Consider the following 14,484-nt stretch of genomic DNA (forward strand, 5'->3'; position numbering starts at 1 on the left):
TTTTAAGATGTACAAATTCTACATTTGGGTATAGAAATTTTATGTCTCTTGTTACATATTTTCAATTTGCCTTGCAAAATTATAATTTTTTTCAGGGCAGTTTGGCAATGTGTATCAAGATTCTCACAAATATTCCTACCCTTTGATCCATCATTTCCTTAGAGAACGATCAGAGGGTATATGAAATGATTCTGTGTAAAATATTATCACAGTATTATTACTATTACCAAAACAAGTTGGCCACAATCTAAAGATCCAAAAATAAAAAAGCAGTTAAATAGAATTATGATTAGCAAATTATTGAAATCCTATTTTCAAAAATAACAGGTAAAATGTCAAAATATAGCATATCATTAAGACTAAATGGAAAAGTCACAATATAAAATTATATATATAACATGTTTAGTACACATACACACACACACGTATATATACACACATACATATATATGTATATGTTCATAGAAGAAAGGCTAAAAACACACCAAAGTGTGTAATGATTATTTCAATAATAATTTCAGAGGGGATAACTATACAAGAGTTCTGCTGGGCTGTCCAGCACCTCTGCTTTCCTCTATAATTACACTCACCATACTTCATCTTAAATGCCTGTGTACTTATTGTACACTGCCTTTTAGAATAACATCAGAGAAAACTTTTTTCTGTTTCACTCACTGCTGTATGTCTAGGAGAGAACTTAGAAATTACCCAATAAACGTTTGAATGCTTATGTGACTGACTGAGAGAATAAATGAGTGATTGATGATTGAATGAATTCAACAGAAAGAGGCAGAAGAGATGCCATAAAGAAGAAGGGGGCAGAAAAGGATGAAGATATATAGAGACGTCAGAGATAAGCAGCTTGGCAATGTGGAGAGAGCATAGGCTTTAGTCAGCCACACTGCAATATGACTTTGAGAAAGTTCCTCAACTTGTACCTGTAAAATGGGATACTATACTCATTTAGTTGTTGTGAGAATTAACTGAACTATAAATATATAAATACACCTACCCTGTGCCCTGCACATAGTAGGCACTCAGTAAATGTTTTCCCATCCTCTTAGGTTACAGTTTGGTCTAGTTATGTCTATAACTATGAAAAGCCGATTACAAATTTCTAGGGAAAAGAATGTGCTGGACAAAATTATTTTCACTTTCATTTTAAAAGCTAGCCAAGCTAGAATAAGGGCAAAGGGAAGATGCCCAAACACTTACAAGGTTACGCATCCTGGCCGTAAGAGGATGTGGGTCTGTAGTACATACTGAAGGAATGAGCCCCAGAGGTAAGTTTTGTACAGAACAGAATCTCGTCTATTTTAATGGTGGGACATAAAGGTATTCCCAGAGCAAGGAAAAACTTCCGCTTATGGATTTCATTACCCTTTCTACTGATGAGACAAACAGATACAATATTAAATTCTGTCCTAGGGCCATTTGGCTAAACATGTGGATGTCGAGGGCCAAAAATACATTCATTGATTTGGGGATTAGAATCTATTTACATGCTTTTCAAAAAGATATTTCCGTTCACCTTGAAGCGCTGGTGCTTGTGTGAGGCTGGATGGCTGGGGACACTGGGCTTATTACACAGCAAAAACAGGCTCTTGGAGATCATCAGAGCAGCAAGCGGGATGGCTGCTCACCAGCACCTGTGCCTGGAGAGCTGACACCCTCAGGGATGTGGAACTGAGGTCTCTTCGAGCAGGCTGCTGAAGGCACGAGGCTCACTCACCTTGCAGAGCAAGAAACTTCCTGGCAGCGGAAGAGATTTTTGCAGAGAAATGAGGGAAATAAGTCATGGGGCTAGAGCAGCTAGAATAAATATTCCCGTTCCCAGTCTCATAGAGATTCTGTAAACTAACTTAACAATGAGCACGAGCTTTTATTGCCTCCACAAAAACTCATGGTTTCTGTAACGGATGGCAACATAATAACTAGCCACTCGAATTGTTATTGTCTTTGAATTATTAGTTTACCTACCTTTGTCATTATCAGCCATGGCAGTTTTTTTTTTTTAGTTGCTGTGTTTTGTTTGTCCTGGACTCTGCACATGTGAGTATGTGTGGCAGACTGTATACAAAGATGAATTCATGTCTCCAGGGCGTATTTTTTCCTTTGGCATTTTATTTCATTGTAAATGATCAAATTTACTATATTTTAACTATTTTTTATTTATTTATTTTTGGTTGCACTGGGTCTTCGTTGCTGGGTGCGGGCTTTCTCTAGCTGCAGCGAGCAAGGGCTACTCCTCGTTGCAGAGCACCGGCTTTTCACTGCTGTGGCTTCTCTTGTTGCGGAGCACGGGCTCTAGGCACGTGAGCTCAATAGTTGTGGCTCGCGGGCTCCAGAGCATAGGCTCAGTAGTTGCAGCGCACGGGCTTTGTTGCCTGCGGCACGTGGGATCTTCCCGGACCAAGGCTCGAACCCGTGTCCCCTGCATTGGCAGGCGGATTCTTAACCACTGTGCCACCAGGGAGGTCCAAAGTTACTATATTTTAATGTGTCGCCCTTCTTAATGTGGTGAGTCAATTAATTTGGCTGATATTAGCCGAAGCCCGGTAAAGGGCTGTAGGAGTCCGGAGGCAGGAAACACAGCAGAAGGAGGTGGAAATTCACTATAGCAGCTTGGCTACGATTAGGTATCTGGGGAGAAGCTGTTTGTTCAGAGGTGGGGGAGACAGAAGTGGTAACAGGGAACCAGGAATGGAAAAAGAGAGCCTTGCTGACAGTTGGAAGGAGGAGTAGCAAGGTATAAACACAAGGTAGGGATGACAGCAAATTGCTCATTGGCACCTGAGGGCAGACTTCCCGGTAGGATGTGGTTCAGCCTTGGGGGGAGGTGCAGATGGTAATTACGACCCGAGGAAGTTGTTTTGCAAGGGAAAATCTCCTCCAGTACCACTACAGTATAGGAAAATCCACATAGACACAGAATCTAAGATGCTGATGGATGCATAGGCAGACTGACAGGAGGGTAGACAGACAGCTGATTGCTTACAGGAATATAGTAGCAATTTTAGGAACACCAAGGGGCCCCCCCAACGAAAAGTATGTTCCCTGTAGGTTTGCAGGGATGTCACCATTAGAAATTCCGTTCTTTGAGTTGTTCAGCGTGTGGTCCTTGGATCTCTGGATCAAAACCAGCTGTTTGAAACTTGTGCAGGTGGGTCCCAGAAGTCTACAGTTTAAGAGGCTCTCCAGGTGAGTTCTACACACACTAATGTTTAAAATGCCTGGACTAAGGTATTGTCCCTTGTTGGGTGTGAAGGCCATGCTGAATTTATTAGATCCTTTCTGATAGATAACTGGCTGAAACACAGGTAGAGAATAGGACAAGAAACGTTCGATGATAGAGAGAGAGGCCTTTCCTCTCTCCAAGTGTCAGGAGAGTCCTAGGCAGTAAGAGCTCCTGGAAGTGTCTCTAGGCCTGTTAGGGGGGCAAGAGAAGAGTCAAACTCCTGTGGTTGCCACTCAGACTTTAGGGACCGCCAGTCTGTGCATTTTGCAAAGCTCAGGTGAAATGCCAGCTCCTCCACAACTCACATCACATTCACCCACTGTCACCCGTATTTCTGAGCTCCCCTGTAGAATTTTGTCTACACATCTTTACGGAGTTCATTTATTCATTTATTTAACATATACTTATTGTGCACTTACCATGTGCCAGACTCTATTCTAGACACCGGGGCAGAGCAATGAACAAAGGAGATAAATATTTCTGCCCCATGGAACTTAGATTCTAGCAAGGGAAACAATTAGTAAGAAAAGTAAATGCATATTAGATAGATAAATGCTAAGGGGGGGAGTACAGCAGGAAAGAGTAACAGGAAGTGTGTGTACATAAGAGGAAATTATAAGTTTTAGATAGGGAAGACTTCTTCGAGAAAGTGATATTTGAATTAAGACCAGAAAAAAGCAAGGGAGTGAGTAGAGGGTCTCTCCAGCAAAGTGCATTTAAGCAGAAGCAACAGCAAGATCAAAGGCCCTGAGGCAAGAGCTTGTTCAAGGGGTACCAAGGTGGCCTTTGTGGCTGGAGGAGAGTAAACAAGGGAAAGAGATATAGGAGATGAGGTCAGATGGCTATGGAAGGACCCCATCTTATAGACCTCAGAAAGGTTTTGTAGCTATTAGAAAGGTTTTGCCCTTTATAAGATGGAAAACTATTGAAGGATTTTGAGCAGATAAGTTCCATGGTCAGTCTTAAATTCAACATCGTCACTGGCTATTTTGTTGAGAATAATTGGTTGGGGAGGTGGGGGAAGTTTGGCGGAAAGGATACTGGTTTTAGGAAGCCACTGCAATAATACAAGAAGAAACAGTGATAGTTTAGACCAATGTGGCAGCAGAGGAGGTGGGGAGAAGTGACCCATTCTGGATATATTTTGAAGGTGGGATGAACAGGTAGGGTAAGAGAGAAAGAGAGGAGTGAAGGAGAATTCCAAGTTTGGGGGCCTGAGCAACTGGAGAAAGCCTATTGCCATTTACTGCAATGGGGAAGCGTGGATGCGGAGGGGGCACGTTTGGGGAAACAGGGATTTGGGGGAATCATCAGCTTATAGCCATGAGGTTGGGTGAGATCATGAAGGTAGTGAGTCTAGAGGTACAAGGACTGAGCTCTGGGACACTTCAACCCTCAGAGGTAGGGTGACCGACTGTTCTGCTTTGCCCAGGGCTGAGGGCTCCCAGGACACGGGACTTTCAGGAAAGCTCTAAGCAAACTGAGATGGTTGATCACCTGCTCAGAGTCAGAGAGATGAATGGGAAACCCCTGAAAAGGAATAGCAGAGCCATGGGAGACTCATAGCCCTGAGAGCCAAGTAAAGAGTGAGCTTCAAGTAGAAGATAGCTCTCAACTCTGTCGAATGCTGCTGATGGGGCGAGATGAGGACTGAGAATTGACTCCTGGATTTAGCCACAGAGAGGTCACCAGGGACCTTGACAAGAGCAATTTTAATGGAAGGTGCAAGGGACAGAAAGCCTGATTTTAGTGATTCAAGAGTGTCTTTGTCTGTTCACGCTGCTGTAACAGAATACCATAGGCTGTGTGGCTTAAACAACAGAAGTTTCTTTCTCACAGTTCTGGAGGCTGGGAAGTCCAAGATCAAGGCGCCAAGAGATTTGGTTCCTGGTGAGAACCCTCTTGCTGGCTTGCAGAAAGCTGCATTCTCACTGTGTCCTCACACTTTCATCATTGTGTGTGTGTGTGCAGAGAGAGAGAGAGAGAGAAAGGGAAAGAAAAAGATTGAGATCACTTTCTCTTCTTACAAGGCCACCAATCCTATCAGATTAGGACCCCAACCCATGACTTCATTTAACCTTAGTTACATCCTAAAGACACTATCTCCAAATACAGTCACATTTGGGGTTAGGGCTTCAACATATGAATTTGGCGGGGAGTGGGGGAGGACACAATTCAGACCACAGCAAAGAAAGAAATTGGAAAGAGCAAAACAACGTTTCAGGATCTTTTCCTGTGCAGAAAAGGGAAAAAGTGAATGGTAGCTAGAAGAGTATATAGAATCAAATGAAGGTTAGGTGTTTTTAGGTGGGTGGAAGACCAAAAAAAAAAAAAAAAAAGGTATGTTTAATGCCAATGGGAGTGATCTAGTAGAGGGAAGAAGGGTCCTTGAATAGGTGAGAGAAAGTGGGACTCAGGACAATTGGGGGATGGACCTGAATGAGGGCACAGATTGTTCATCCATTGAACGAGGAGTGGAGTCAGAATTTATGGACCCAAATGCACACAGGTCTATAAATGCATTGGGTGGGCTTACCAAAATTCCCTCCTATTTACTTCTATATTCATGGTGAAATAGAAGAAAAAGGTCATCAGCTGAGAGTGAGGATGAGACAGGAGCTTATGGCAGTTTGAGGTCAGAGGAAAAAATATGAGAGTAATCTAGGAGAATGGGAGAGTGATGGACTAAGGAAATGAAATATAATTGCCAGGGAGCATTAAGGATCCACTTAGCACTGAGCTCCCCTTTAGACTAGAAGTAAACACTCACACCTTAGCATAATTTAGTATAATGCGTCCCAGGATGGATGGTGCCCAAGGAATGGTCAGAAGACTTGGGGTCTGGTCAATCAGTTTCATCATTCACTTAATGTAAGTCACTTAACCTGTCTGAACCTCCTTGTATTTTTGCCTGTGAAATCAGGATATTCACACCTGCACTGGCTTCCTCATAAGAACCATGAGATGGAACATGAAGGATATCTTCTAAAATGTCAAGTGCTAAACACTTCAGAGATTACTAGAGGACTAGACTGGGTAAAATTAGAATAGCCCAAGGAAAGGTGAAGGGCGCTAAGGGGTCCTCAGGTTCAAATGAGGTCTTTCCAGGAAGGATGTCCTTAGGGCACTTAGGACAACAGGTGAGAGATGACATAAAAAGAAAAGGAAGTCGAGGAGGACATTACCAATGAGTACTGGCTACTGTGGCCCAGCGCTGGTGCGGATAGTTTAGCTGAGGACACAGCATTCAGCAGACACCCAGAGTCAGGGCTGCCACTGTCCCATTGACACTCTTGTGTGAGTTAGAAATAGGCACCCCTTTCTCAAGACCCTTCCTTTTCTTCCACTTGTGAGAAAACTGGCCGAGTATACTTACCTTATTAGAATATTTTCTTGACCTACACTTGAAAATTTTTCAGGCAACAAATTGAAAATTTTGTTAGGCCTAACAAACATGAAAATCTGCACTGTTATTGTGTGCATGGCGCCCCCTAGGGTTGTGTAGTGCACAACAGCACACAGCAATTCTGTCTCCGCTGACCCTCAGCACTAACAAACCCCTTTCAGTGACCACCATCTCAAGATTATTCCTTTATGCCTGTATTTAAAATAATATCAGAATATAATGTCATTTTAAGTTTTTAAGGTGGAAATTGAACATTACTGGCTTCTTTGCTTTAGGCTACACTCTTGGTAGCCCTGGATTAGGAGGGCTCTTTGAAGACCATTGACTTCCAGGAAGGATTTTCATACACATTCGGCAGGTGGGAATTCAATGGTACATATATTTTACGTGCACTGTCCTATTTAAGGCCAAGCAGCCGGGGTTTCCCTGGTGGCGCAGTGGTTAAGGATCCGCCTGCCAATAAATGCAGGGGACACAGGTTCGAGCCCTGGCCCGGGAAGATCCCACATGCTGTGAAGCAACTAAGTCCATGCACCACAACTACTGAGCCCATGTGCTGCAACTACTGAAGCCTGCACGCCTAGAGTCCGTGCTCAGCAACAAGAGAAGCCACTGCAATGAGAAGCCTGCGCACCGCAACGAAGAGTAGCCCCCGCTCGCCACAACTAGAGAAAGCCCACACACAGCAACGAGGACCCAACACAGCCAAAGATAAAATAAATAAAAATAAATACATTAAAAAAAAAAAAAGCCAAGCAGCCATTTAGAGAACAAACAAGTTAGACCCTCATTTCACTGGGGCCCATTTTTCTAGCCAAATCCTATGGATTAGAAGCTCAAGTTAAGGAAAGAAAGAATCATAAGAAGTTGTTTAGCAAGGTCAAATCCAGTTTTCCTTTCTCACACAGGCTCTATGCATTTCTTGGATGATTGCCACCTTGTGATATAATCACTGATAATAGCTACCTTTTAGTGGATACCTAGCCTGGCACTCAGCTGAGTACTTTAAGTGTATCATTGCATTGAATCCTCTCAACCACATTATGAGATCGATATTATTAGCTCCCCCTAACAGATGAGAAAACTGAGGCTTGAAGAAGGGAGGTAATTTTGACCAAAGTAAATAGCCAGTAGGCTGAGAAGTCAGGGTTCTAACCAACTCCCTTAGCACCCATATCCACCTGCTCTCAGTCACTGGTGTGTCCGTCTCACTTGGCACTCTATAAAATGACAATTAGAGTGGTGTCATGAGCGTTTTAGACTGTTTGCAGACCATGAAATATTATATCTCTAAGTTTTAAGGACTTAGCTTAACACTTGAAGACACACCATTGAAGCCAAAAATCATGCGTTCTTTTATCTGTGGGATCAAAATTTGTCATGCAGCATCCTGAATCTCCTGCATGTCCTCGGAGCAAAGCACACTCAGCACCATCATTTGAAAAGTAACTCAGCCAATAACATCATTTCTGTATGTGAGGGCCAAGTGGCATTAGCAAAGTACGCAAATTCTAATTTTAAAACTCACGAAAATATTTCAGAGCTAAAACAATCCACATCTTTTTGAAACAAGCCAAATAACTGAACAAAATTTTGTCTACAAAGCCCAAGTTCACCCACCCACCTGTCACTGCTGCATTCTTTGTGATACTCTCCCTAGTGGCCCAGAAAAGTTAGCTGCCTTAACTAGTATACTTGGAGGAAGATTCCAGAGTATGGCAGCATCTCATTTTCTTTGTTTAATTTGATGGAAACTGGACTCTTACCAAACTGTGAAGGTGAGATCAGGGGAAGGGTGTGAAATATCAGTTTAAAAATAACCACTTCCCATCCATTGAGACAAAGAGGTGTTGAAGGACCCAGTGAATTTTACAACAATGAGCGTTAAGGAAAACACTTGAAGCTCCTAAATCCAGGGACTCAACGACTTAAAGAGTGAGAACCAACCCCGCTGACATCACAGATCCTTCCTGCGGTCACAATGTTGCTGGGCCACCCCAGGAAGATGCCCCAGAAACATGAAGACTTTAGTCTGGATGCGATCAAGATTCCTTAGTACTTTGGCTTTCTGAGAGAGAAAATTAAAAATCTCTGTGCCCTTTCAAAAAAAATCCAATCAACAAAAAGTAAAGTCAGGAAATCAGGCATCATGAGTTCAGGTATTTATCTCATGGATTACTCAAGGACTCTTAATTTCTCGTACTTTGCTATGTAACTTGTATTTCTTCTTACATACAAACAAGGTAGCAAATCCCAAAGAAGATCCTCAGATGGCTTTGGCACAATAGGGTGAGGAATCATTTCCTATTGTTTTAGAAGAGCTTGATCTAAATGAGTGCATCTTAACAGTTTCCTGAGTGTCTCATGGCAGTACCTGAGGTGATAAGCGCTTTCTGTAGGTGTGATGGGGACCTGGGAGAGAACTGGGGTGGGGAGGAGGGAAGGGAAGAAGTGTAAAAGAAATTGGAAGCCTCCCTTTAAATTTCACTGTATGTATAGAAACTGCCCTCAATTTTAAAAAGTAGAAAATTGCCACCACTGCAAAAATTCACTTGCCATAGTTCCTAATCTGACTCAGCATTCTGGTTGCCTAGATACGGATGTACACGAAAGTTCCTCCCCTACCGCCACGACTGCCTGCCGCGGAAGAGCCAGATGAACCTGATGGCCCCCTTCTTGGCTCAGCCAGTGACCAAGAAAAGAAAGCAAGTACTTTTAGATATTCATATTCAAAATAGAATATTTTGCTCAGCTTCTTTAAAGCTTAATGTTGCTTAGAGAGATCTAAGGAGTCCTGGAAGAGTTGCTTTTCTTTTCACTCTCCCACATCTCCTGTTTGTCCTGCTTTGAAAAAGTGACTGATGCCAGCACAAGCTGCAAAGAAAAATTTGTCGATACATTCATTGCACTGACTTTTAATATGTGGAGATAAAAATTAACAAAAATTTGACAATTATTTTTGTGAAGATTTAAAAGGAAAGATGATAAACTCAAAGTGGAGACATTACCTCTAACATAAAACAGAGAATAGCTAAATAGAATTTTTATTGGTATGGACTAGTCATATCTTCCCCATGAATGAAAAAGAACATTCAAATAAGCAGGGTTTTTAGACTTCGCATTGTAATTCTCAAACACCTGACCAGCGGATGCAGCCTCTTGTGATGGGAAGAGGACTGGAAAGCTAGCACAATGTCAAGGACTGATTTTTGGTATCTATTGGCTGTACCACATATTGGCTATGTGACTTGGACAATTACTTAAACTCTCTTGTTTCCTTCGGTGAAATGGGCTAATTAGGCCTATCAGATAAAGATGTGGAGTTTGAATGAGCCACTAAGATAAAGGACTTAGCAGGTAGGAAGGACATAGTCTGATTATTATCATCGTCTATATGATCTTGAGCAAGTTCCTTCTCTGATCCTCAGATTCCTCACCTATAAAAATAATTATCTTAAATTCTTTCTGTAATAAAGATTTCAGTTACTTAAGGTAACTATTGTTATCCATAAGTTAAAGGCAATGATTCCCACCTTAAAGGGCTGTTTCAAGAATGAAATCACATCATATATGCGAAAGTATTTTATAGTCCGTTAAGCCATAAAGCATTATTATGAAACAGATGAAAATACATGTAAAATGTTCCATAATAATCACAAAGTTGTTTGTGAAACAAATTTGATATAATTATGCTTAGTCTGTAGGAATAGGGATGGAAGAGCTGACATATTCAGTCAGCAAAAATATAAAAATTTAGTCTTAGATACATCAAAAAATTGCACAAAGAGTAAATAAATATGCCATAATGTTAACAGCTTTTGCTCTAGAATTAAAAGAGAATTTTTTCTTCTGTACCTTTTCCTTTTTCTATATTTTTCCAAATTTCCCTGCATTGTCAGGTTTCACATTTGTTACTTTACACGTATGTGAGTTGTAGGTGTGCTTTTAAGAGGATGCTATTTATAGTCTTCCAAATAAGACTTAAAAATGAACAAAATAAAAATAAAACAGATGAATAAATAAATAAATAAATAAAACAGATATATCCAATTGCTTCACCTCAGAAGGAGAAAGGAAGACAATAGCCCAGTAACGTAGTGCCCTTGGACACAGTATTCATCACACTCTTTCATTCCACAAGTACTCACAAAGGACTACTAGGTGCCAAACATACAAGGCCAGGGACCAGCCCACAAACAATCTCCCACAGGCCAGGCTGTAGCAGCGGAGAGATGAGAAGGAAAGGGCTGGCATTAAGTAGGTGAGGAGCCCAGGGCACAGTACTGTTCCAGCCAGAATCCAGAGTGAAAACAGGAACCAGGGCAGAAGACCCATCCCATTCTCTAGGGAGTTAGGATGGTTTCCATAACGTGGACACCTGGGAGCCCAGTGTATTAGTAAATCCATTCTCTAAGGGAAGACCTGGCTTCGGAGCATCAGACCCATTGCAAACCCCACTCAGCGTTGGGGAGGGAGGATCTAAAGCACAGTTACAGCGGCCCACTGGCTCCATCTGAGCAACCTCAAGCTTTTTCTGATTCCCACCACCGAGTGGGCTGGTCAGGAGAGCCTGATTATTGTCAGGTGTCCTATATTAGCTTCTTTGATAACAAACTTGCGTTACTTTTTTTCTTTAACTTTTATTGGAGGCGAGGGGTTCCAATTAAGTTTCTTTGGCCCTAAATTAAGAAGTAAAATGTGGTCGTTCCTAAGGCATTTGCAAAAGGAATGATTTCTGTAGTGAGTCTTAACATATTCTGCTCATCATTCTAGTATATAATAACATAAACCAAGAAAAAATATCCTAGAAACATATTTTGCTTAAGTTTTTAACTGAGGTGGAATACAACTCGTACTCTCCCTACTGAATCGAATTCAGTGAGAGGCTATTAAAATGAAGGTAAATCTGTCTTGTTTTTTAAACTTAAAAAATAAGAGAACATTAGAGTTTAAAACATTTTCAGCATAAGCAAAATAGTGAGTACATTTGGTAACCTCTTTCCTCCTAGAAATGCTACAAAATTATGAATTTTCATGCAAGTAGAACTTTCTAGTACCATTTTATTGAATTAGTTGTGTTCATACGGCCAACTATGTTTAACACTAGAAGTTATGTATGTAACTGTGCTCTGTACTTTTATTTCTCATTGACTATAAGAATCTGACATCCAAATTTCTCAGAAAACAAAATTATTTGAATAGACTAGTTTTCTAGGTTTTGGCTTTGTTTTTGAAAATTAGCTGATTCCCCTCAGAATTCACCATGTCAGGAATAATTCACTCTATGAGGACATCTTTAGTAACTCAGCCAATAATCATTTGTTATTTCATTTAAAAAATTTTCCACGAATAATCTATGGCTTTGACTTTCCCTGAAAGTTTTTCTTAACTATGATACCAAATCTATGAAATGCAACACTCTAGAATCTTCCCAGAACTTGATTTTGATTTTAGTCTTGAGCAGTACAAATGGGGGCATGTGCAAGATTAACTGGGCTGGTGATCTATGATCTATAGCACATATTTTGTTTTCAGTTAAAACATTATAAGATGGATAAGATTTCCCTGTAAAGTAGCTAATGATACATTTTAAACCCGTGACATTTGTTTCAGGTAAGATTATCTCCAGCCAAAATGTCAACCAAGAATTCTACAGATCTAGTTGAATATGTTGACAAGTAAGTATGTGAATTACAACAGTTTTAACTATTTACTATACTTGATGATTACGTTAGAAATTAAAGTGCCTGAACGAGATCTTTGAGTTCATCTAAACTAGTTCTCTGCTTTCAGAAGGACTGCATTAAACCATCTCAAGAAGACGAACCTCTCTCTCTTATTCCTCTCTGATTAACAGAACAAGCCAATTTTACTGTTTCCTCTTTAAATAACCTCCATAGGTTCCTATAGATTTATGAATAAAATAACACAACATAGGCAATGAATGACATATGACAAGATCAGATATAGTTAACTGTGACTTTCAAAATAAACCAAATAAATATGTTAACATTTCATGATAAAAACTCAGGAAATTTTGAAATATATTAAACTAATCATCAGAATGTTTTTGTTTCTACTATTTACAGTGTCACACCTGGAGCTCATCCAGGGAAGGTCTACAAAAGAGGGACAACTCCAGGGACTTGGAAATATAGCATACAATTGATAACATGCACGTTGTCCAAAAGATCCTAGAATTCCAATTTGTAAAGAAAGGATACAGGGCAAGGCATATTAGTTTGAGTTTCTATTTGAGTATGTCAGAGGGGGATTTGGTCTGATGTGCACATTAATGTTCTCAGGGCACTTGGGATTTAGTCTCAGGCTTTCCAGTAATTTTCTGCATGACTTCACGCAGTCCCATATGTCTCTGGGCTTGTTCTCTCATTTGCCAGATGAAGAGGCTGAACTAGAAATTCTCTAAGACCCACTCACTGTATCTTTAAAATAATTCTGATTCTAAAATATACATCATGACCACAGGGAAAAAAAATGACCAAACAAATAAAATGATTCAACATGAAAAGAAAAATCTAAATACTGGATTTTCATTTTTTTATTTACTTTTAACAATGAAGATGATAAAATTTTAAAAATCACTAATATTACAGTATGTTCACAGCTAAGAATTTCCCTGTTCCTTAGCTAGCTGAATTTAAGCCATTCCAAAAATTTCAACCACAGTATTTCAGCCCCTCTTTTCATGCTACCCATGATTTGTATTTGCTTATGTGACTATGAGGCTGTAATTTAGCGAATGGAAACAAACAAGGGGAAAGGTTTTTTTAATGTTTAGAAATGAGACATTTGGATAGATGGCATTTTTTCTTAGTTAAGGACAATGAATGTGGTATGCACAAAAATAATAATTGTAAAGATATATTGGCTAACCTTGCCATCCAAGGAGAACACAAAGACCTATGCCCACCTGACTCTCCACATGACAAACAAAATAGAAATGGTTCTTCTGATCTGTCAAATTCCAGTATGAGCCCAAGTGGATTTATTTAGCTCAGGCTGGTGACTTACATCATAGGAAATGAGAGAAAATTCCTGGAAGATTGCAACAAACTTAAAACGAAATCCAAGGAAATTTTTGCCATTTCTTGGATTCCAGAAACTAAAATTAAGACAAAGGGAAAGAAGTGTTCTATAATTCAGAGCAAAAGCATGATGACCCCAACATTCATTTCTGCTGTGATCCCTCCCACATCCCTTCTCTTTTTGTCCAAGTCATATATCTAAGAACTTTCTATGTACTGCCTAAGATGACTGGTTTTCTTTTGGTCTCACTCCTCTAATCTCCCAGAGCAGGCTGCAAACTCCCTAAAGGCAGGGACTCTCTGGCCTTAGTGCTTTCTGATACCCCTACAGTAGCCTATCATGATGCATTGAATATCAATTCCTAAGGAACTGTAGTTGACAGATTTAATGGAGAATAATGGGGGAGCAATTGAATCTTTAGGGCTCTGCTTAGAGCAGCAGACTCCTGGGTAGCTGATTAACTGGAAAAGCAAAATAGCATTTGGGCATTTCAATCATCAGTGCAGATATTTTGAACTGACATATCGAATCCAACAAAATAAACATCAAAAACAATAATTTTTAAAATAACTTCTTCCTCACAGTCATAGTATGCATTGAGTGGCAACAAATGTATTGATATGCAAGCAGAGTACTCACACAAGTAAAAGTCATTATCGATTCATTAAGCAGCCTGAATATATGTTACATATTCTCAGAGGTTCTGCCTCATAAATCTATGTGGGCATATTTACAGGCAATACTAAAAACAAATAATAAAAACAATGGAAAAGAGTAAAAATTCAGCAACAAA

The 14,484-nt window shown here is 40.2% G+C and overlaps 1 protein-coding gene across 1 annotated transcript in view; it reads left to right on the forward strand.

Moving 5' to 3' along the window:
- The first annotated feature begins 1,199 nt into the window (after positions 1-1,199).
- Positions 1,200-14,484, forward strand: part of FAM81B (family with sequence similarity 81 member B) — a 56,890-nt gene continuing 43,605 nt past the window's right edge. The window contains 4 exon segments of the mRNA XM_059919391.1: positions 1,200-1,283; positions 9,239-9,276; positions 9,278-9,349; positions 12,258-12,322. Of these exon segments, the coding sequence (XP_059775374.1) occupies positions 1,271-1,283; positions 9,239-9,276; positions 9,278-9,349; positions 12,258-12,322 (188 nt within the window). The 5' untranslated portion in view covers positions 1,200-1,270.

This window comes from Balaenoptera ricei, chromosome 3, assembly GCF_028023285.1.
Source record: "Balaenoptera ricei isolate mBalRic1 chromosome 3, mBalRic1.hap2, whole genome shotgun sequence".
NCBI classification, from domain to species: Eukaryota; Metazoa; Chordata; class Mammalia; order Artiodactyla; family Balaenopteridae; genus Balaenoptera; species Balaenoptera ricei.